The following is a 22,850-nucleotide window of genomic DNA, read 5'->3' as shown; positions in this document are numbered from 1 at the left end:
GCAAAAATCTCCACCCTGCCTGTGTGTCACTGTCATATTTTATGAAAAATCCCTTCACCAGGATTTCTTCTCCTGATGGGAAGCTGGGAAGCTTCAGCTTCTCCATGTTTTGTTCCTTTGGAATGCGAATTGGAGAATTGTTTAGCCAGCATGTGAATTGTTTTTAATTAATGACCAATCACAGTCAGTGGTGACGGACTCTCTGAGTCTGGCATGGGTTTTTATGATGCATTATTTTCTAACCTTCTGATGTCTCCTTTCTCTTTCTTTAGTAAAGTTTCAGTATCTAATTTTCTTTTAATATAATATATACCCTAAAATAATAAATCAGCCTTCTGAGAACTTGGAGTCAATTCTCACCTCTCACCTCATCCTAAAGAGCCTCACAACACCACAACAATTAAAAACCACATCTGTGTCCCACACCTGCCCTCAGCTCCCAAACCTCCTCCCTGTGCCCTGTGACAAGGGTTGGGTGGCCCAGTGGTGGGGACAGAGCTCCCCTGTGAGAGGAATGGCAGATTTGTCTTTACAAACAAGCTGTGGGTCTGCTGGGAGATAAAAGAAACAATGGGGAGGATTCCACTGATTGATGAATGGAAAAGGATATTTGCTTTTACAGATGAACTTTAGGTTTGCTGATAAATGAAGTTAGGCATTGAAAGATGAAAGAAACAGTGGGGAAGAAAAACCCCTAAATTCCATAAGAATTAACAATTAAAAGGGAGGGTTATACATTAGAGGGAAATCTTTGGTATCAGGCATTCTGGGAAGTCTGTACGTCTCAAGTCCCTCAGCCAATGGGGAAAGAGAGAAGGGAAATGTGGCCGGGAAATTGGGATAAAAGGGAGGCTGCATCCTCCAAAAATCTGGGAGATCCCAGGGCAATGCCCCATGGCCTCTCCCTTTGTTTGAATAAAGCCAAAAAAAGGACTCCTCTGTCTCCTTTTTGGACATAAACCTCTGATGTTTGCGGATTAATTTTCCTAACCCCTGTGTCCTGCTCCCTGCCTGGGTGTTGAGGGAGGTGGCTGATCCCTGGCTGTGCCTGTCACCGTGTCACACAGCCTGGCACAGACGCCCTGTCAGACAGGCAGGGAACGTGCCGCGTGTTTTGGGAGGGAAACCAAACTCCGTATGGCGCTCTCCATCTGGGCTCTGAGGCTGCCTGCGAGGAAGGAAGGACAGCCAAGAGTGCACACCACTGTCCCAGGGGGACAAAACCTGGCCTTGCTTCCCCCTCCCCATGTGCTACCACCCTCACCAGTAGCGGAGAGAGGGACTGGGAGCTCTGGTGGTGGCACTGGGTGACACGGGGAGGACACACCGGGAGGGCAGCCAGGAAAGGAGGGAGGGTGTCACTGTCATATTTTCTGAAAAATCCCTTTGCCAGGATTTCTTCTCCTGGGAAGCTGAGCACCTGCAGCTTTTCCATGTTTTGCTTCCTTTAGAATGTGATTTGGAGAATTATTTAGCCAGCATGTGAATTGTTTTTAATTAATGGCCAATCACAGCCAGCTGTGTCAGACTCTGAGTCTTGTCATGAATTTTTATTATTCATTCTTGTCTAGCTTTCTGACGCCTCCTTTCTCTTTCTTTAATAAAGTTTTAGTATATAATTTTCATAGAATAGAATAGAATAGAATAGAATAGAATAGAATAGAATAGAATAGAATAGAATAGAATATCAATAAGTCTCCCCAGTTGTGTCAATTAGATCCACACAGGACAAGTCTGTGAGGAAAAGGTCATTGCAATAAGAGGTGAGAAGCCCTGTGGGCTGTCAGCATGGCTGGCCCTGGGCTGGCTCCTGACACCCCAGAACCCCCCAGATCCAGCTGGGCTTAATCCTCGACCCTGCCTCAGGTCCTCACCTGACCCCATCCTTCCCCTGCTGCCAGGAGGGATGGGGCTGCCATGGACCCGCAGCTTTTGGCAGCTTTCTGCCCTCCCATTCTCCCACCAAATCCTCCTGCAGGTCCTTCCCTCCTCCAGCAGCTCCCCAGCCCTGTGAGTTTTCTCCTCCTGCAGTAACCAATGAAAAACCCGAAGAGTTTTCAGCAGGAGACCGTGTATCTTCCACCCCTGCATGCCCTGAGGGCAACTCCTGCTTTCCATCTTATTTATATTTATAAATCCAGACCTGGCTGCAGCCAGGCTCTCTCTGTGCAGGAGATTTGTGACCTGTGCTCATGTGGCTCCTGCCAGGACTCCTCCCAGTGCTGTTGTGTCCAACAAGTCAACAGCTTGTCCTGGGGCTGTGAGGACCAGGAGGAGCTGCTGGCACTTCCCCTCTCCCATCTGTCTCCAACAGCAGGGGAACAAAGCCTGTGGAGGGTGTGGAAGAGCTGGCAGCGCTCAGGACCCTCCTGAGCTTGGTTAAGCCTCGGGTTGCTGTTGATATTTGCTGCCCCAAGATGTGCAGGATGTCTCTGCTTTGGCCCGCACAACTGAAGAACGAGTCCAGACTCTTCACTTTTCGGTCTTGAGGTTGTTTATTAATTCTTATCTATAAAATTTTCTTTCTACCCAGCCAAGGTCTGCTCAGCAAGGCAGCCACAGGCACTCTGACCGCTCCCGAGGCGGTGTTGTCCTTTTGTACTACAAACTACATATAACATATTTACACTTAATTCCCAATACCCATCACCTATGTTAGACAGTGCACTTCTACTCTAAACCAATCCCAAAGTGCCAACAGCACTGCAGAAAATGGAGAACAAGAAGAATAAAGAAGAAGGACTAGACACGCCCAGATTGCTCCATCTTGTCCCCATAACCCCCATACCAAAAATCCTAAAATCTACATTTTCACCCTGTGATCATTTTGTTATTACACCATTCACACCTGTGTGACTTTCACGTCCTCATACAAAGCTGACAACTTGCTCCAAGGGCCAAAATCAAATCCCCAGGTGTTCTGGGCAGCATGCCAGGGTCTCCGAGCCCCCTGACGGGGTTCTCAGCAACTCTGGACATCCAAAAGGATGCGCTGAGTTCCGACAGTTAAAGTTTGGATTTGAAGATCTTAGAGGTTTTATCCAACTGAAATCCTGTGATTCTCACCCCTGAGCTTTCCATGCCCTCATCCTCCACCTTCCCTGGGCACCATCCTGCTGGGTGAGCCCTGTGCTGGCAGGGCTGTGTCACTCAGAGCCAGCCTCTCTCAGGAGAGGGATTATTGATCTGCATCTGGCACCCGGGCCAGAGCCTGCTGAAAGTGTAATTAATTGATCAGTAAGTGCTCTGAGATCCCAGATGAAAGAGCCACGTAATTACCAAGTATCATCCAGTGGCCCTGGGAGTAATTGTGATAAGGGCTCAGGGTTAGCGCTGCAGGCAGAATTACCTTGGTGCTTGATGTCACCCTCCAGGGACAGACCTGTGCCACGTGGAGGGGAATGGAGAGCTTGGGCCTTGAAAACAAAACCTCTCAGTGCATTCTCTGGGCCCTGCAGAGAGGCTGGGACAGCTGGAGGGGGATCGGGAGGGTGAAAAATGCCAACCACTCGTTTTTAAAATTTTAAAAGTACAATAGTAATAAAATGGTTATAAAAATAGTAATATAATTAGAGTAATAAAAATTTGGACAATTTGGATTTAGGACAATATGAGACAATAGAAACAAAGAGTTACAGTCTGGGTACCTCTTTCTGGGCAGCACAAGCCCTAAAAAGGATCCACATTAACAGAGGATTAACCCTTAAAAGCAAATGCCTGTTGCTTATTCATACATCTCATACGTGGTGCATAAATTCCATCCAAACACAGGATTCTGTCTGGTCAGTGTCAGCTTCTTCCTCTTAATCCTAATAGCATTGTCCTGGCTGAGCAAGGCAGGAAGAAGTTCGTTTCTTCTGATAATGGAGCAATAAATTCTCTTTCTCTGAAAGATTTAGGTGTCCTGTGGCTGCTATCTCAGTGCAAGTACCTCATTCTTCTCTTTAAAAAAATATCCCACATACATAGTTTCTATTTTAACATTATGTTATAACCTAAAACTATATTTAACACACTACTTAAAAAAATCAATACAGCATAACTTTCTAACATTACACATATAATATTCTTTTTAATATTTGTGAAAAGCCAATCGTAAAATACACATTTTTCACAGGAAGGTGCAGGGTGGGGTGTGGAAATTTTCCTCACTCGGGGTCACCAATTGTGGTGGTGTTCACAGGGGTCCCAGGACAAGGGAAAGGGATGAGAATCTTGACTCCATGTTTCAGAAGGCTGATTTATTGTTTTATTATATATATTGTATTAAAACTGTACTAAAAGAATAGAAGAAAGGATTTCATCAGAAGGCTTGAAATGAAAAGCATGGAATGATAATAAAATCTTGTGACTGACCAGAGAGTCCGAGACAGCTGGGCTGTGATTGGCCATTAATTAGAAACAACCACATGAGACCAATCCCAGATCCACCTGTTGCATTCCACAGCAGCAGATAACCATTATTTACGTTTAATTTCTGAGGCCTCTCAGCTTCTCAGGAGGAAAAATCCTAAGGAAAGGATTTTTCATAAAATATGACCATGACAGGTGGGGGGCTGCTCTCCAGAGTCAGAGCAGAGAAGGGATCTCTGGCTCCCAAAATCACTGAGGCTGGACAGACAGATCTCCATCAGATAAGATCACCCATCACCAGGACTGTGGGAGCCTGGTGAACCCCTCAGATGCCAGAGGAAGCCACCAGAGCCTAAAAACTGTGGCTCCAGAATTTCTGATTATGCAAAAATTCAGCCCCGTGTGGGATTCTCTGACAATTCCCAGCCTTATTTTAGATTTTTACGCTCTGCCATAAAAGCAGTTATAGTAAATTATTAGACCTACACGTGGGCTGTCAGGAGGCTTCTCCTCTATTAATTCCCCCGTGATGTTGTGTCCTCCCTGCACTCACCTGGGCTGTGTGTTCCATGTCCCTCATGGGCACATGGTGGCCTCAAGGCCACCAAGAGTCCGGGGGCCTGGGGCTGGTGCAGCACCTTTCCCGAGGAGCTTTTATGTGTTATGTTAGAAAGTTATGCTGTATTAATTTTCTTATGTAGTATGTTAAATATAGTTTCGGGTTATAACAGAATGTTAAAATAGAAACTGTGTATATGGGGTGTTTGATTCCCTCCTGGGAATCAAAACCAGCCCTCACTCTGTCATCCCAATGGCCAGCTCAGGGAGAGCGGAGCAGGATCTGCTTCCACTGCCAAACACAAAACAAAAACCGATCTCCTGAGTGCTGGGGAGAGCTTTACAAATTTCCCTGGTTTATTCCATTAACCCCGTGGCAGCTCAGGGATCTCAGCAGTGCTGACTGCAATAAAGTGACCTCCTTTAACCTGCAGCCTCCTTCTCACACTCCCAGCCCCGCCTGAGCCACAGCCTGAGCAGCTCTGAGCTCTGGTGCCATCTCCGGGTGACAGGACGGGGACAGGGCCATCTCCCAGGGGCTCACAGAGAGCTGAGCTGCCCTGGGACACGCCCGTGTCACTCAGCTGACACACACACAGCAACTCGGCGCCTCACACACTCAGTGTCTGCAGCTGGAAATGTCTCTCACAGGGCTGGAATTGGGGTTGGGTGGGAAGGGAAGGGAAGGGAACCATGCTCAGGACCATCCTGGGGTGCTGCCTCAGTCCATGCCAGGTGGGACAAGTTGGCAGAGGACGAGTGGCAGCTCTGTGTCCTGTGCCATGGAGAGGCAGCACCTTCCCAGGGGACACGGGCGCTGCTCCCACCGTGCTGCAGCTGCAGGAATCCGTGGGCTCTCCCACCAAAGGAGTGCAGCACGCTCACCAAAGCCCTGCAGAGGGACACAGGCAGCAGCAGCCACAGCCCTGGGCAGCGAGGTCTGTGATTCCTGCAGTGCATTCCCTAAATTCCATGGCAGCTTGAGCTGCATCTCCCACCACGTGAACGCACACGCTGCTGCTCGGCCAGCGCCCCACACTTGTTGCTTGCTGCTCCTCCTCCTCCCCAGCGTTAAAAATAAGTTAAAAACTGTTGTAAAATAGTTGATATATTGTTAAGCATGTGCTGTTAGTCTGGTTATTCTATTGTAAAAGGGTGGTTATAAGAAATACGGTACTCAAGGTACCATATTACACCTCAGTAAAGTGCACCACGAGCCAGCCTGGACAGAGCTGTAATGGGCCAATCAAGGCCTAAAACCTTTATGCAAACGAAGGATCCAAAAAGAAACCAATCCAAGGGGACAAAAAACAGGATAAAAAGGGGCTTCTGACCCGCTGAATTTGTGCTGCTCCATCTGGGACATCGGGGCCATCGAGCAGCCCCAGTGCTGGCACTGCAGCATCCTTGATGGGAACGCTCCTGCTTGGGCCCCCTTGCTTTGGGCCTTTCTTTTTCTTATAATAAATGCTGAGATCACTTTAGCACCGGGAGCCTGCTCTGGTTTTTATCACCAGCCTCCCTCCCACCACTCCGATCCTGCCCGGATCCCTGTGGATCCCTTGGCACCACGCTGGGGTCTCTGCCCACCCTCCCAAAACACTCAGAGCAATGGGTAGAGCCATGGCCTGGAGCTCAGAGGACATCCAGGGATGAGCCCCTCCAGGAAATCCCGTGCCTGGATGGAGCATCAGGAGCCACATTAGCCCTCCCATCGCCACAAATCCCAGAGCACAGCAGCACTCAGGGAGTGCCCGGGGTTATTGCCGGCCTCTCATCACCCTGACACCCGCAGCAGCAGCAGCAGCAGGAAGTTCCAGCGAGCTCCACAACAGCTCTGCACGAGTGAAATGTTGTGCTTTTGTTAGGATCCCTGAGAGTTATTATCCCAGAGCTGCAGGATGGGCAGTGGGGTGACGCTCTGAGTGGGGACCCCGCCATGTCCCCAGCGCAGGGTAAGGTGTGAATACCCGAGCCACGGTGTGGGGCTGTGTTTTAGGGCTTTTCCTCTTTAAACAAGCCCAGAGCCTCCGCCCAAAGTCTCCCGGGAGGCGGAGGGACAGGCTGGAGGCGGTTAATGGCTCTCCACCTGCGGGAGCTGCGGAAATGCTCCCAGCAAAGCACGGGCTCTGCTCCAAGCTCTTACAAGCTAATCAATGAAACATCACAGCTTGGGAGCCGGGGCAGAGCAAAGCAGCACAGTATGGATTTTATTTTTTCATGCAAAGAGCTTTAGTACAAATCCCTTTCCCCCCCCCCCACAAAGAGTGCAAGCAGACTCTGCAGAGAAAGCCAAGCTGGGGCAGCAGGGAAGACACAGGGGTGGGCTGGGAGGGGGCTGTCACCTCCCCTGTGATGCACAGCTGCAGTTAGTGCCACTGTCCTACTCCTTGTGCCACCCCGTGCATGGATTCTGGTCCCTGGGGGTGCCCAAAGCAGGGGAGGTGCAGGTGTGGCCCTGCTGGCCCGAGGCTTTGCTGGCCAGGCCATCAGGAGGGGCTCTGTGGGGCTGCCACTGCCTCTGCAGAGCTGTGGGGGATCAAAGCACCGCTCCCTGCTCCAGCTGCAGGGCCTTTCTGGGAGCTGAGCAATGCCACCTGCTTCAGCCACTGCAGAGGGACCTTCCAGTCCCTGGGACCTTCCAACCCCTGTTTCATGGCACAGAAATGAGTTGATGTGAGTGGCTGCTTTGGCAGAATACCTGACTGTGTGCTGTGATCAGGGCAGTGCTGCGTGGCTGCAGGTCCTTGTTCTGGTAAGCAGCCCCTGATCCTGGCCTGTGCAGCACCTCCAGGGATTTGGGGTTTGCCTGTGGGCCCTGGGAACTGGAGCAGTGGCAGAGCAAACCGGGTCTGAGCGGGCTCATTACTAATTCCTCCTTGTGAGGGTGGTTCTCCTCATCTGCCTGTTCCAGGGATCTGTCCACGAGCCAGTGCACTCCTGCTGAGGAAGCGCTGTGCTGATACTGCATCAACTGATTCCAGGAGAGTGTGCCTGCTGCCACATCCAATCCATCACAGCAACCCACGGCAGCCATGGGATACCTCCCTCCCTCCTTCCCTCCCTCCCTCAAATGCATCATCCCCTCAAAGATCACAATCAGCTGTTGGACAAAGCCTGCCTTTCACAGTGCCATGGTTACTGGTAACAGACTGGAATCTGTGATTTCCTTCTTTTCCCTTATTTCCTGTTCCTTTCCCTCCCACCCACTGGTGCTCACCCCCTCTCTCCAGTGGCTCCAACAACTCAGGGATTATTCCCAATCAGCATCACTGAGGAATGCTGATTGCATCAGTTCCTCACAGAATGCTTTTGTGGTTCCCATGGGGAAATTATTTGAGCCAGACAAATGAAAAATATTTACCTGTGGTTGGTGCTGAGGGCCAAGGGCTGCATCCAGCTCATCCTGTCCTGCAGACACCTCCAGCCTTCCTGGGCATTCCTGCCTGGCTCAGGGTGCTGAGCAGTGGTGCTGAACCCTCCTGCCTGGATCAGGAGACTCTGAAATGCACAGGGAGACACTGGAGTGAGGGAGAAAGCCAGAGCATCCTCCTGAAGACAATTAATGGATTACAGTGAGTGTAGAGTAATGCAGAGGCAAAGAAATCCCTCTCTCCAGAGGCAGTGGGATAGCAGTAAAATCATGCTGCACTCTGCCTCACTTCATAAAAACTTCTCGTTATTCCTCAAGGAGGAATTGCAAGAGAGGACAACAGTTCTGTGCACTCCTGGATTTACAAATGCTGTTTTATGTATCAGTGTAATCTCTCTTGCAATTTATATGGGATGCAATGAGTAAACACCAGCAGTCCTGGCAGGAATACTGACTCTGGAATGGATGCAGAGAAGGCAGGACAAGGTAGGAAAGCCTCCGCAGAGCAGGTATTTTCCAGCTGAAAGGCAGATTTGTAGAAGGCAGATTTGCAGATTTCTCCAGGATTTGTGGGGATGGTGAGGATGGGGGGACCATGGAGCCACTTGGCTGTTTCGTGACTGATGCATATCCTGCTGGGGCTGAAAAGAACTGAAAATCACAGCAGAAAAGTCTTGCAAACTTTTGGGACATCAGAGCACAGCAGTGAAACATGGATACAGCAACCAGAGCAGCACCATTGCCTTGGGAAGGAGCCTGGCAGCCATGGACTGGAGTGGCTGGCAGTGCCTGGAGCTGGTGGGAGCCTCTCCAGGCATTGCCACGAGGAGCTTCAGTTAATTAAGCTCTGAATGATGAATTATGCATGGAGCATAAAACAATGTCCTGATTTCTGGCAGGGGAATTAAGGAGCCATGGGCTCAGGTAGGTGCTCCCAGGCTTCAGTCCTGGTGCACAAGGAGAGCATTTGCTCCACGGGGGGAAAAGGGACTGTGGAGCCGTGCTGGGGTGGCCCACACAGGGACACTGAGGGGTGCAGAGGTGACCATGGGGACACAGCACCCCGGGCAGGCTGTCCCATCCCTCCAGCTCCACAGGGATGCTGCTGCCTGCCTTCCCCTCAGAGGGTTTGTTTCCCTCAGCCCCCTCCAAACCCCAGTGGGCAACAGGGAGCCTATTTTCAAGCAGTGCAAAGTCTTCTTCTGTTGACAAGGAACAAGGGCTTCCCTCCAGAGCGGGCCCCCAGCTGTGCCCGCTGGCACTGGCTCAAAGGGGCAGGGTGCCAGCCTGGCCTCCAGCTCAAACCCCCCATTCAGCGCCGTGTTTGGGAGGCAAAGCAGGCAATCAGCCCCGTTCCCAAAGCCAAAGGCTGGAGTGGCTCTGCCATCTCAGAGGGACAAAGGCCTTTTCTGCCCTGGGACAATATTGCCACTCAGCAGCAGTGCCCCCAGCCTGGGCACGGCTCCTCAGAGCAGCCTTTCAGCTGCACTACAGGGCACCTCTGCCTCCAAGTCCAAAGCTGAGGTTATTTTTCCGCTTCCTGGTGCCATTGAAGCTCCTCTGGGCACAGTGGAGGAGGGGTGAAAGCTTCCCAAGGGAGCTGCAGGGAGAAGGCTGCTCCCCTGTGTGGGCAGAGGGCAGGAGGGGCAGCAGCCTGGCACCCCCTGTGTCGCAGACATCTTTTATGGAAAATCCTTTCTTTAGGACTTTTCCTCCTGAGAAGCTGAGAGGCCTCAGGAACAAAATGTAAACAATGGTTATCTGCTGCTGTGGAATGCAACAGGTGCATCTGGGATTGGCCCATGTGGTTGTTTCTAATCAAAGGCCAATCACAGCCCAGCTGGCTTGGACAGAGAGTCCGAGCCACAAGCCTTTGTTATCATTCTTTCTTATTTTATTCTTAGCTAGTCTTCTGATGAAATCCTTTCTTCTATTCTTTCAGTATAGTTTTAATGTAATATATATCATAAAATAATAAATCAGCCTTCTGAAACATGGAGTCAGATCCTTGTCTCTTCCCTCATCCTGAGACCCCTGTGAACACGGTCACAGCCCTGCATGGCCTCTGTGCCCTCATGGGAACCCCAGGAGCAGCTGCATCCTCAAAATAACATCCCCCAGCATGTTTGGGATGGCTCACACAGAGCCAGGGGCCCGTCCTGATGGGGTTTGTCCCCAAAGCATCTCTGTCCCCAAGTCCCACCTGGGGCTGTACCAGTGTGGGGGGACAGGAGCTGCCTGTGGGGTCTGTCCCACCCCGCTGCAGGGCAGACGCTGCAGGATCCCAAAGCTGGACGTGTGCAGGGTTCCACAGGCTGGCTGGAGCCCCTGGCAGCGCTGTCCCTGCCCCGGGGGCGCGGGGAGCTGCGAGTGGGCGGCGATCGATCGATCGATGGGGCACAACTGCAGAGCAAACGCGGCAGCGCCGGCGGCTGCGGCACCGCAGGCGCGGAAATAAATGAGGGATTGATTTTCTGGGCAGCTCGGATCTCATGGATCTCAGCTGCTGTGACAAGGGGAGTGCAGGCATGGCTGGCACCGTGGGGCTGTCACCTCCCTGGGCTGCCTGGTGCAGGGGCTGGGGGCACCCGAAATGAAAGCGACTCTTTGCCAAAAGGCAAAGCAACTCTGAGTGGCTCCAGGGGACAGAGCCCAGGCTGGGGACATTGGGAAGGACAGGAAAGTGGGTGTCCTGTGCTCCCTGTGGGAGCCCCCCTGCTCCCTGTCATCAGCCCCTTCCCAAACCCCAGTGAGCAGCACCAGAAAGGCACCGTCTGCCTTGAACATCTTATCTCCAAGCTGCTCTTGCTAAGTCACATCTGACTTAATTATGGTAATTAAGATTGACATTAATACAAGATTAAAATGTGAAATTAAAATTAGCTGTGAAACTTATCTGAGTTTTTAGAGCAGTTATTGATTCTCTCCACTGTTAATCAAAGGTCTGAGGTAATGGCCGATGAACACGGTGCTAATTAGAGCAATGCCCATAAAGTGGCCTCGGGAGATGTTTGTCTTATTTCTTGGAATACCTCAGGTTTCTGACCACGCAGACATCTCTGGCCCTGAGTGCTGCTGAAGGAGCTCAAGAGGCCACGTTTTGCCCACTCCTGTTAGTGCTGTCCCTTCTGTGGAGCTGGGCTGTGCATGCAGCCATGCCCAGCCATGCCCAGCCATGCCCAGCCATGCCAGGGCTGCAGGAGCTGCTCCAGCTGCAGGGTGTTCTGGAGCAGCAGGAGCACCGAGGCTGCTCCTCCTGGTGCACACCTCACCGTTCCTCCAGGTGAGATTTTTTACAGCCCATTAGGCCCCGGCGCCGCTGCGGGAGGGAAATGATTCAAATCACAGCAGCTCTGGGGAGTGCATCCCACCGTGCATCCTGTGCTTCATCCCAGCCCATCTCCCTACACACAGTCCAGCCTCCCAGCTCGTCTGAGCCCCCAGCAAAGCTGTTGGAGGGACAGGAGGACCCCAGGCGGCACAATTCCCAGCAGCAGGTCCCTTCTTCCCCAGGTGTGATGCCCTGGATGCCCATGGGGTGCAGTCTCATGGGAGCTGGGCCCACCTGCACTCCCTAAGCCCGGCTGAGCAGCTGAGGTTTGAGCTTCACCGTTCCCTCTCCATCACTAACAACTTTTGCCACTTCGTGGGCATTTCTGCATCACAAATACGGTGTTTGGTCTCTTTTTCCTGCCTGTTTCCATGGCACTGCTGTTATTATCTGGCTATCTTAGGAGTTTACTACAATGCAGATGAGCACAATAAAAATCACTCAAGGAGAACTGCTAAATGAGAGACAACTCTTATCTTTAGCACCGGCAGGTCGGGAGGGAGGGAAGAGAGGCTGGAGCAGAGGGGGAGCAGTGCAGGCTGGGCTCGCTGTGCCACAAGCTTTGTTCGACCAAATTAAACCTCTGAGCAGGCGAGTCCCAGTTGGGCAGGAGAGTAACAGTGTTAAATAACACGCTGCACCTCTCGCCGCTTTCTCTCTCCTTCTCATTTTTGTTCTTCTCGAGCCTGCTGCCCAACTGCTCCCAGCTGGCAGCGGCTGCGAGTGACACCGGGAATGCAAATGACCTGCCGGCCTCTCCCCAGCATCCCCGGGCTGCTGCCTCCGCTTCCAGCGGCAGGAGGGAGCTCAGCAGAGCCCGGCGGGGGAAACACAGCAGGACCGGTCCCTGTGTTTGGACAGCTCCTTGCCTCGGTGCGTGCTGCGTGGTGGCCCTGGTGGTGACACCGGAGCGCGATGGTTGTTGCTGAGGTAACAGGATCGGTGTAATTGCTCCCGCAAAGGTAGCGGGGGGACTTCTCAGATGGCAGCATCAACAAAGTGGCTCTTTAGGGAAGGGGCTGGGCTGTGTCTCGTGCTGTTTGACACTGGTGTTGTGCACTCCTGACATCGCTCTGGCTGTTGGAGCTGACAGGTCCAGAGAGGACCAGGCGCTCTCCCCGGGAGGTGATTCACAGTAAACATTTCAGGGCAGCATCTGGGATTTCAGGAGAGCCAAGCCTCTGTTTCTGCTCTTCTCAAAGTCAATGTAATCACACCGTGTGCTCCACGGGCTCAGCAGGGGCCTGCTGGGAGCCCTGGGCTCACAGCTCCTGCTGGTGGGACGGGCAGGGGGTTCCTAGGAAACATCCAGGCTATGGTTCCCCTGCAGGCAAGGAAGCTGAGGAGCTCTGGGGCCGGGTCCTGAGCAGGGACCGCCTGTGTGCTGCTTCCTTTGCCACAGGACTGAGGGTACCCCAGTGCTCACCCATGGCCAGCCCAACATTACAGGGGGCCCTAAGCAGCACCCACAAACTGTGGGCTTCTGTATGCTCAGTGCCCCCACCCCAGTGAGGTCAGGCAGGTCCCAGCTGCAGCTCCCTCCAGCAGCAGGGCCAGAAGCCCCAGAGCATCCCCGATCCCAAGGGAGCCATGGGAGCCTCCCCTCAGCGCCTCTGACCTATTCACAGCCTGCTTTGGAGGAGCTGGAGGAGAGGGAAGGAGGGTACATCTGGGCTTGAGGAGGGAGTGAGAAGGGCTTGGGGTGCTGCGGGGGGTTTGGATGCTATAGGGGGCTTGGTGACAAGGGGCAGTGAGATGGGACAAGAGACAGGCTGATGGGGGGCCTGCAGCGGGAGCACTGACCAGGCTGGGGGAGGACCGGGACTCCCGGAGGGGGAAGAAGCCGAGAAGGACGGAGGAAACCGCGGGCACGGGGCTGCTGCGGGAGCCGTACCCGGGCTGCTCGGCGGGGCCGGGGCGAGCGGGGGGGAGCTGCGGGCGGGGCCGGGGCTCTCGGCGCTGCGCGGGGGCCGGAGCGGCCGCCGGCGCCCTCCCCCGCCGCTCGCTCCGCGCTCCCCGCGCTCTCCGCTCCGGTCCGCCCTCCGCCGCGCCCCCGCTCGCTCCGCTCGGCTCCGCTCCGCCGGCAGCGCCCGCCCCCGCCCGGCCCGGCCCCGCTCGGCTCGGCGCGGCTCGGATCGGATCAGATCGCATCGGCTCGGCTCGGCTCGGCTCGGAGGCTCCGCCGCCGCGCCCGCCGCAGGATGCCGGGGCCCCGCGGGCTCTGCCTGCTCGCCCTGCTGCTGCTGCTGCTGCTGCTGGGCACCCCCGCGGCCCCGCGCCCAGGTAAGCGGGGCGGAGCGGGGCGGAGCGGGGCTGCGGGGCTCCCCGGGGCTCCCCGGGGCCCAACGAGTCCCGGCCCGGGGAGGGGGCACCGCCCGGCGCGGGGGGATGCAGCCGGGACCGGGGAGGGGGCGGCGGGAGCGGGAAGGGCTGCTGGAAGCGGCCGTGCCATCCCCGATGGGAGACCCTCCGCTCCCGCTGCTCCCCGGGCCGGGATGAAACTTCTGGCATTGCGGAGAAGCGCAGCGGCACCGGGAGCGGGGCCCGGCGGAGCGCGGGGCTCAGCACCGCGGGGCGGACAGCTCCCGCCGCCCGGAGCGCTCCGGGAGCCGCGTCCTCGCCGGGAACCGAGCGCCAACGGGGCCGCGGCCTCCCGGGAGCCGCGCCGGACCCTTCCCCTCCCTCCCGCAGGGAGAGCAGCCCCATGTGTCCCCAGCCCTCCGTGTGTCCCCAGCCCTCCGTGTGTGTGTCCCCAGCCCCCGGTGTCCCTCCAGCCCCCACTTGCATGTCCCCGCTGCTGTTCCTGCCCCACCGTCTCGGTCAGGGGGTAGCCGTGGTGGGTGAGTGTTTAGCCAAGGGCTGTCTGTTCGTTCCACGTGTCCCCCGTCCCCACGCAGACCCGCTCCCTCCTCCCACTGCCACGATGCCAGACCCAAGAATAGGCTCCGGGATGCGCTCGCGGGTGACTTGGCAAAGTCACCGCAAACTCACCTGGGGCTTGGGGACGGCTGAAGCGGCGCCTGTGCCCAGTCCCTCGGCAACGCTGGGGTGCCAGGACGAGGCAGCCGGGTCTGGGTGGGGTTCCCAGTGTGGATTGTTCGGTGGGAGAAGGGAGAGGCCGGTCGGGGTGTGCCGGCGCTGCAGTGCTGGGGCCTGAGGCTGCTCTCCGGGGCTGGCAGGGTGTTTGTAGCAAACGCAAGCAGCTCCTGGTGTCAGGAGTGCTGTGCGGTGCTGTCTGCCCTCTCCAGTCCCTGCTCTCGTGGTCAGATTGCGTTAAATGACTTTGACTTTTCTGGCTGAAACCCGGCTCTCCAGACAGGGACTGTAGTACAGAAGCCTTCCTTTCTGGGCAGCAGAACAGCAATGGATGTAGAGGGTGGCATTTCTCGCTCACCTGCATGGGTTTGTGCTCTGTGTACGTGCACAAACGTGTGGAGGAATCAGATGTGAAGTCCCTGCCAGTTCTGGCATCCTGTTCCAGCCTGGGGACACACAGGGAGGCACGTTCCTCTGGGGTGTTACACAAACCCAGCTCTGGTCCAGGCTGCTCTGTGTGACCATCCCAGGCTCCTGGGGGAGCTGGGAAGCAAAGCCAGCAAGCACAGGCCCAGCGAGGGCTCTCAGCTCCCTCACTGCCTCGTGTGCTGAGCCAGGAGGGCTGCCCCAGTGCCACTGGGAGCATCAGCAGGCAGTCCAGCTCCCGGGAACAGGATTTGGCACAATCTGCCATAAATCTCATGGTGGAAGAACACAGCGTGCTGAACTCCTCTTTCCTTGGCAGAGAGAGGGAGCTGATAAATTGTTGACCCTTTACAAGGTTTGGTGAATTATTGCAGTAAAATCCCAACTCCTGCCTACGCAGCCTGGAGCCCGTGGCGACGTGGCAGCTCTGCCCGTGCCTGGGGGGAGCCTTGTCCATCTGTGTGGAGGGGGACAGACAGCCAAGGGCCCAGAGCAGAGAATCCTGCTGTTCTCCAGCTGGGGAGAAGCAGGATCAGACCCCGCTGAGACAGATTGCTCTGCTCCATCTGCTGCTCTTTCTGTTCATGCGTCCAAGAAAAAAACCACCTTCACATGACTTGCACCCCTCGGGCGCTTGGCTGGTGGCTTTGGGTGCTCTGCACTGGTGAAGCCATTTAGATCACCAGAGAGGAGGTGTGAAAGCCTCTCCTCTGCTCTCAGCATCCGCTCACACCCACCCACGGGCGCAGAGCAGGCAGCAGAGGCACGTCCCTGCACAGGGACTGGTGCCAGGAGGCTCCGGGCAGCCTGTGCTGGAGCAGTGGCACCCTGAGAACGTGGGCACCCACAGGGGCATCTATTTGTACCCTGGAATGATGCAGTGGGCAAACTATTTGTACCCTGGGATGATGCAGGGGGTTTGTGGGCAGCTGAGAGCAGACAGGGCAGCACTGCCCTTGCAGGCACTGGGGATGGCAGGGGCATGGCTGAACCCCTGGGAGATCCAAAATATAAATATTTTGGTTTCTAAATATATTTGGGGTGTCCAATACAGGCTGCGATGAGACCAGCCTGAGGCTGCAGTGCTGGGAGCAGAAATGCAGCTGGGGGTGCTGAACTTCAGGCTCCCCCACACCCCCAAAATCTGCACCCTCTCTTCTCTTCTTCGAGGCATGGGGACACTCCTGGGGTGGCTGTCACAGCCCAGGAGCAAGGACAGAGATGCCACTGGCTCTGTGGTGAGCACAGCACCATGGGGGGGGTGTTTCCAGAGGATCAGGTGTGTCCAGCAGGAAGGAAAACCGAGCGTGAACTCGGCGAGGGCTGCAACAAGTGCGCGGTGAGCTCTCGCGGCAGCACCCCGGGCAACGAGATAACAGCACAGAGCCAGGCTGCCAGCACAGATAACAGCGATGGGGATTGTCTGATGGAGAGCTATCAAAGGCCATGGCAAATGGCTCCTCTTCCTTCTCTCCTCCTTGGCACAAAGGACGAGGAGAGCCTGGATCAGGAGTAAATGAAATTAGTCTCTCTCAGCCCTCTGCTTCTCCGGTATTTTTTGCCGTTATGAATATACAAAGATGCCATTTCAAGCGCAGCTTTGTGGATGTCACAGTGTCACAGACATTTCCTTCTGCACATTTTTAACTTCTCCTTCACTGAGGAATCTGGGAGCAGGATTTAGGGCTGAGGAGCCAGGCTGCGCCGAGTCAGCTGAATGTGCTCCCTTGGCATCCAGAACGGCAGCAGAGATCTTGGAATAGCAAACCATGGGAAAAGGGAAGTGTGTGATCCATCCCTTGCAAGTCAGGTGGTGCTGGGTTCAGAAGTTAATGGGTAATAAGTGATGGATGAGGCAGAGGAGTGCCAGGGCATTTCTGGAAAGGCAATGTGGGCATCAAAACGGGCTGGTGTGAGCATGGCCCATCCTGCCAGCAGGCACGGATGTTCCCTGGGTATTCCAGGTCAGTGCCGAGTGCTGGGGTGCTTTGTTATCCCATTTTGTACAGACAGTTGTTTTTTTTTAATGAAATAGGCTTTGTCTGATTAAATAACACACAGTTTTTGATGTAGACTACAAGCAGCCTCAGAAATCTGTGTATTTTCCATCCTCTGTCACTGCAATGAGCGCAGCTGCTTCCAGTGGGCTTTGGGAACAAAAAGAACCCACACCAGAGTAACCTTCTGTGAGCAATCCAAAAGTTATTTACTTGATGCGATTTTATTTCTCAAATATTTGAAAGTGGTTACTGAGCAGTAAAATAGGCTCCAAGGAAATCCTGTTACAAAACACAGGCTCTATTTTAATTAGCATGACATGAGCGACACCGCTGGAACCGGGGCTGCCACTGAGTGCATCTTTCAGGAGCTCGGAGATGTCTGTAGGAAACACGGCGTCAGCACCGGCTTTCCAATTTTCCAGTCCATCAGGATGGATTTGCGCTCTTGTCAGGGCTATGAAATTGCTGGATGTGGTGGTGAGAGTTGTGTGTCTTTAACCACTTGGCTTGCCAGGGTCCTCTGTGAGGTGGGGATGTGCCTGTCCCTGCTCTGGTCCCTGTCATCAGCACCCCAACAGCACCCAGCCCTCTGCCCTTGTCAGGGATTCAGCAGGATGAGCACCAGGATGAGCCACACTGGGGACCAAGGGCAGAACCTGGGCAGGCCCCTTCTGGCAAGGCAGAATGTGGGGCCAAAGCCAATTCTGCCAGCAGAAACCTCGGGTGCAGCTGGAGCCAGGCCCTGGCAGTGGGGAAGGGGCTGGCACCCCCAGCTGGTGCACCCTAAAGCAGGGGGCAAAGGCAGAGTGAGGAAGGCTGGTGGGGTGAGAGAAGGCTTGGCACCACTCTGGCTCAGGCTGCTGCCCTTCAGCTGCTGCTCAGAGCTGTGTTCCACATCTTCCCAGAGCCCTTCCCAAAAGGAGCTGCTCCACGAGATGGCTTTTCCTGCTGCTGCACGAGTGAGTGCTGCTGGATTGATGGGATGCAGGGAGCAGCTCTGCCTGGTGCAGGTGCCTCAGCTGCCGTCCCTGCAGTGGCAGGGAGCTCAGCCTGCAGGAGCCAGGGAAGGAGAAGGGCTCTGCAGCAGGAGCCCTTCCTGCCGAGGTGCTCAGGGGGGGAAGGTGTCCTTCATTCCTGCCAGCTCCTGGCTGTCTGTCTCCTTTCACAGCTTGTTAACCGACAAGTTGTTAAGGATGTTCTCGCTCTGTCCCACGGGGCCGGCCCCGCTCTATCCACATCCTGCTCCATCCACATCCTGCTCTACCCATGGATAAAAATACCTGCACAATGCAGCCAGAGAGAGGAGGGAGAACCTGCCAGAGGAGCAGCCCTGCAGACACCAAGGTCAGTGAAGGAGGAGGAGGTGCTGCAGGTGCCCGTGGTGCAGCCCAGGGTGAGGCAGCTGTGCCCCTGCAGCCCATGGGGATCCACAGGGAAGCTGAGCTCCACCTGCAGTGTGGAGGAGCCCGTGCTGGAGCAGGATCCTGGCAGGATTTGTGTGTCCATGCAGAGAGGAACCCACACTGGAGCAGGATCCTGGCAGGATTTGTGTGTCCATGCAGAGAGGAACCCACACTGGAGTAGGATCCTGGCAGGATTTGTGTGTCCATGCAGAGAGGAACCCACACTGGAGTAGGATCCTGGCAGGATTTGTGTGTCCATGCAGAGAGGAACCCACACTGGAGCATGTTTACTGGCAGGATTCATGATCCTGTGGAAGAGATCCAGGCTGGAGCACCCTGTTCCTGAAGGACTGACCCTGTGGGAAGGACCCACACTGGAGAAGTTTATGGAGGACTGCAGCCTGTGGGAAGGACTCAGGGTGGGAAGTTCATGGAGGAATGTCTCTTTGGTGGGCACCCAGGATCCATCCAGTGTCAACCCAGCACATCCACAGGGTCAGCTGTGCTGCTGGGAAGACAAAAAGGGGACACAAATGAACCTCTGCTAGCTCAGCTCTGTTGCATCTTGAATTTCATCCATAAGGATTTCCAGAATCAGAGGAGAACCATGAGCTGGGTTGCTGGAAGAGCCAACAGGAGTCTGGGACTGAAGGGCAAAGCTGGGAGCAGGGCAGGCTCATCTTCCATCCCAGAGAGGGACGTGCTGTGGGTGCCCTGCAGAGCCCTGGCACTGGCTCAGAACCAAGTGCAAGTGTTGGTTATCTCTGCCTTGGAGCTCCACCCCTGGTCTCTGAGTTTAGGGGATTCTCGAGCAGCCTCAATCAGTGCATGTGACCTGGGACAGCCCCAGGACCCCCCAAAAAGCAGGGGATGTCAGGGAGGATCTGCCAGGAGCTGTAGAAGTGGAGGCTGTGGCCGGTGGGGAGCATTCCTCTGGCACTGTGGAGGAGTCACCACCCCTGCCCCGGTGCCACTGTTGGGTGTCACTGCTGTGGGATAACGAGGAGCCCTTTGAAGGGTGCTGCAGGGAGCGAGTGTCACACTGCACCGGGCTCCAAATCAGGATCCAGCCCAGGGTCCCTGACCCTGCTCCTGGGGAGTGAACAGGGGCACCTGGATCCAGCCCCCTGGGCTGGGGACCCTGTGCTGCAGTGCTCTGTCCCGTGGTGGCTCAGGGCTGTCCCCAGTCAGGGGAGGATTGTGTTCCCAGGGTGCTGAGGACTGATTTCCCCTCTCTTCCATCTTTTTGCTTGCTGGAGCTCCCACCAGTGGTGCAGCTGCAGCTGGCCCCGCTCCCAGGGCACAGCCCCGACTCAGACATCTCTTTTATTCCTTTTTCCTCCTTTTCCTTTCTCTGGGAAGAGGCCAAAGCAGCAGCTGACCAGCCCTGAGCACTGGCTGAGCCTGGAGCTCTCCTGATGCACAGAGAGGAGGCTCTGGATTCCCAGCTCTGCCTCCAGCAGGGGCAAGCACGGATTTGTCCAGAACTTTCTCCCTTTTCCTGGCCCCAGAAGCCCATGGACTGCAGTAAATTTTCAACGCCCAGGGAGCCCAGGAGGCTGGGCAGAAGCCTGGCTCTGTGCCTGCTCCATGGGGGTGAGAACAAGGCATTGGCACCCCAGGACAGATGGCTGCAGCAGGAAGGTGCAAGGAGCCTTCATGGAAGCTCAATGCAAGCTTCTGGCGGTGCAGAGGGATGGGATGAGCAGCCTGGCCACTCAGCCCGGCTCCCAAGGCACCATTCCAAGTGCAAAGCTTTAGTCTAGGAAGGAGATTTGGTGCCAAATGCAAAGGCATCCAAAAAACTCGAGCGCGACAGAAGGGATAGCTGTGGGATGGATCCCAGAGCGGCGTCATCTGCTCGGCAAAGAGGATCCTCACACTCGGCCCCGTCTCTCTGTCTTGCACACTGGGCTGGGATGTGCCAGAAGCAGCAGCTGAGGGGCCAGGAGCACCCCAGGGAGGGTGGGGACCACACCAAACGGGGTCCCCAGGGTCACTCAGGGATGTTCTGCAGCCCAAGGGCGAGGGAAGAGCTGGCCCTGCCACAGGGGGATGGGGGACAGCAGGGAGGAGGGAGCGGGCTCAGGAGCAGCACGGGGGAGTGAGGGAATGTTCTGGAAAGCGGTCATTTCGGGGCAGCCTCAGAGCCAGTCAGAACGGCTGGAAATATTTAAAATTCAAGAGAGAATCTCCATCTGACGTTTTTGGGTGGATTAATGGAGCATGGCAACATTTTGTGGATGAGATGCTTCATCTCGGGTAGAGTGGTGGCTGGGGGACAGTGCTGAGGACATCGCTGCTGATGTCCCCTCTGCCACCCTGCATCTCTTCCATGATGATGGGGCTGCACAGGAACGGGGCTTGCATCTCCTGATGCTGATTTAAATGCAATTTCAGTAAAAAAAAAAACAAACAGGCTTTTCCTGACAGTCCTGAACTTCCATTTGCAAAGATACCAAGTCCCTAAACTGACAGACCGTTCTGGCATGACCCCTATGAGCTCCCAGTGCTCCCAGCACATCCCTGCCCACTGCAGGAGAAGCAGCAAACTCCTTTTTTCTTGGCAAAGTCCTCTTGGACACATCCAATGCCATCCTTGGAGAGCTCAGATTATTCCCAGCATCGTCAGGGTTAATTTGTTCTGATGCAGGGACCAGATTCTGGAGCAAGGCTGCCCAAAGCAGCGACCCACAACAAAGCCACCCTAAAATCTGGAGCCCCAAGGCAAAGAAAGGCTCTTTTCCAGGGCACACAGCCCACACCAGCCAATGTGTCTCCCTTCACTCCTTATCCATCCCCATTATCCACGCAGCAGTTTTTAAATTGCTGCTGGACACTATATTTACATAAATATGTGAGCCAATGAGGTCTAAAACCCTGGTGAGCCCTAAATGGAGAATTAGGGTTTTTTCGGAAAGAGGATTTTATCAATTTACTGCGAGTGCAAATCAACAGAACAGAATTTACAAACCCATCAAAAAGCGAGGTGACAGTTTGGAATTAATCCTCTGCCCCAGGCACAGGATGTACCTCCACAAACATCTCCCAGCATAAATATATTTGAGAAATAGTGGAGGAAAACGTAACTCCTAATGCCTGAGCACGCTGGCGGCGGCGGCAGCGGGAGATGAATGGAGTTAATGTCATCGGGAAGGTGCTGCCGCCTCCTGCTTTATTTTTATCCAAGACTCAGCGCCCAGCCTGCACTGAGATATTGCAGTTTGTCTTTGTGCCAGAATTTCCCCCGAAGAAAATCTCCCCGATAATTGCTCTTCCTCATCTAGTCCTTTTTAGAGGGAAAAAAAAAAAAAAAAAGAAAAATAATAATTTCATTTCGTTCCTCTGCACCCCTCACTGCTGGAGAAGCCCCGGAAGGCTGCGTGTCCTGGGGGGGATGAGCATCCCCAAGGGGTGGATGTGGCTGGGGGATGGATTTGGGACAAGAACTGGCACTTTTGGGGCTGTTTGGGCGCAGGGGTCAGGGATGTGCTCAGGCACAGGGGGATGCTGCTGGTGCTGCGCTCCCTTCCAGAGGAAGCCGAGCTCTGGCACCTGCTGGTGCTGCTCCTCCCTTAGGGACCGAGCACAAACCATGTCCATACCCAGCACAGCACCCTAAAGGCACAGAAACCCCCAATTCCTGCATCCCCCAGCAGGATGGGGATGCTCTGCTGTCCCCCGAGGGGCTCCGAGCTGCTGCGGAGATGAAATCAGTGAGGCAATAACCAGTAAAAGCCAAACTTCTCAAGCTTTCTAATCGCAAGTAGAAAGGCTCCTTTTCAGCTTTTGTTTCCAGCTCCCGTGGCTGCCAGCGGCAGAGATGGCTTTGTTGTGGAGATGGCTGTGAAGGACACAGGCTGTGTTCCCATTTAGGAATGCATTGAGGCTTTCTTGGAATTCATTAGGAAAGGTAGGGAGGGAAGGGTGCAGCAAAGCAAGAGTCCTTGCTGCTCCCCAGGGGAAGAGATTTTCATTTTTTTCCGCTGCAAAACATCTTTGGCAAAGTCTGAATTCGAAGGTGGTTCTGTTCCTCCAGCGGGGCTCATCTGCAGCCAGTGGGGAAGGGGAAGGGGAAGGGGAAGGGGAAGGGGAAGGGGAAGGGGAAGGGGAAGGGGAAGGGGAAGGGGAAGGGCCCTCCCTGCAGTTGTCTCCCAGCATCACCGGGTTCTGGTCCCCCTCGGACCCATCCCATGTATCCTGGGCAGCTCTGCTAGAGCTCAGCATGGAATCATGGAATGGTTTGGGCTGGAAAGGATCCCAAAACCCATCCACTCCACCCCCTGCCATGGGCTCCTTTCATTCCACACCTTTCACTATCCCAGGTGGCTCCAAGCCCTGTCCAACCTGACCTTGGGCACTTCCAGGGA

General features: G+C 54.9%; 1 protein-coding gene across 2 annotated transcripts in view; it reads left to right on the top strand.

Moving 5' to 3' along the window:
• Nucleotides 1–13,766: 13,766 nt before the first annotated feature.
• Nucleotides 13,767–22,850, top strand: part of SEZ6L (seizure related 6 homolog like) — a 41,483-nt gene continuing 32,399 nt past the window's right edge. For both annotated transcript variants that reach the window (XM_066562312.1, XM_066562310.1), the window contains exon 1: nt 13,767–13,898. In XM_066562312.1, coding sequence (XP_066418409.1) covers nt 13,817–13,898 — 82 coding nt within the window. In that variant the 5' untranslated portion in view covers nt 13,767–13,816. The remainder of the gene's footprint in view (nt 13,899–22,850) is intronic.

This window comes from Molothrus aeneus, chromosome 18 (assembly GCF_037042795.1).
Source record: "Molothrus aeneus isolate 106 chromosome 18, BPBGC_Maene_1.0, whole genome shotgun sequence".
In the NCBI taxonomy this organism is placed as follows: domain Eukaryota; kingdom Metazoa; phylum Chordata; class Aves; order Passeriformes; family Icteridae; genus Molothrus; species Molothrus aeneus.
Note: the sequence above shows the minus strand (reverse complement) of the source record. Positions and strands in the feature narration are given on the sequence as shown.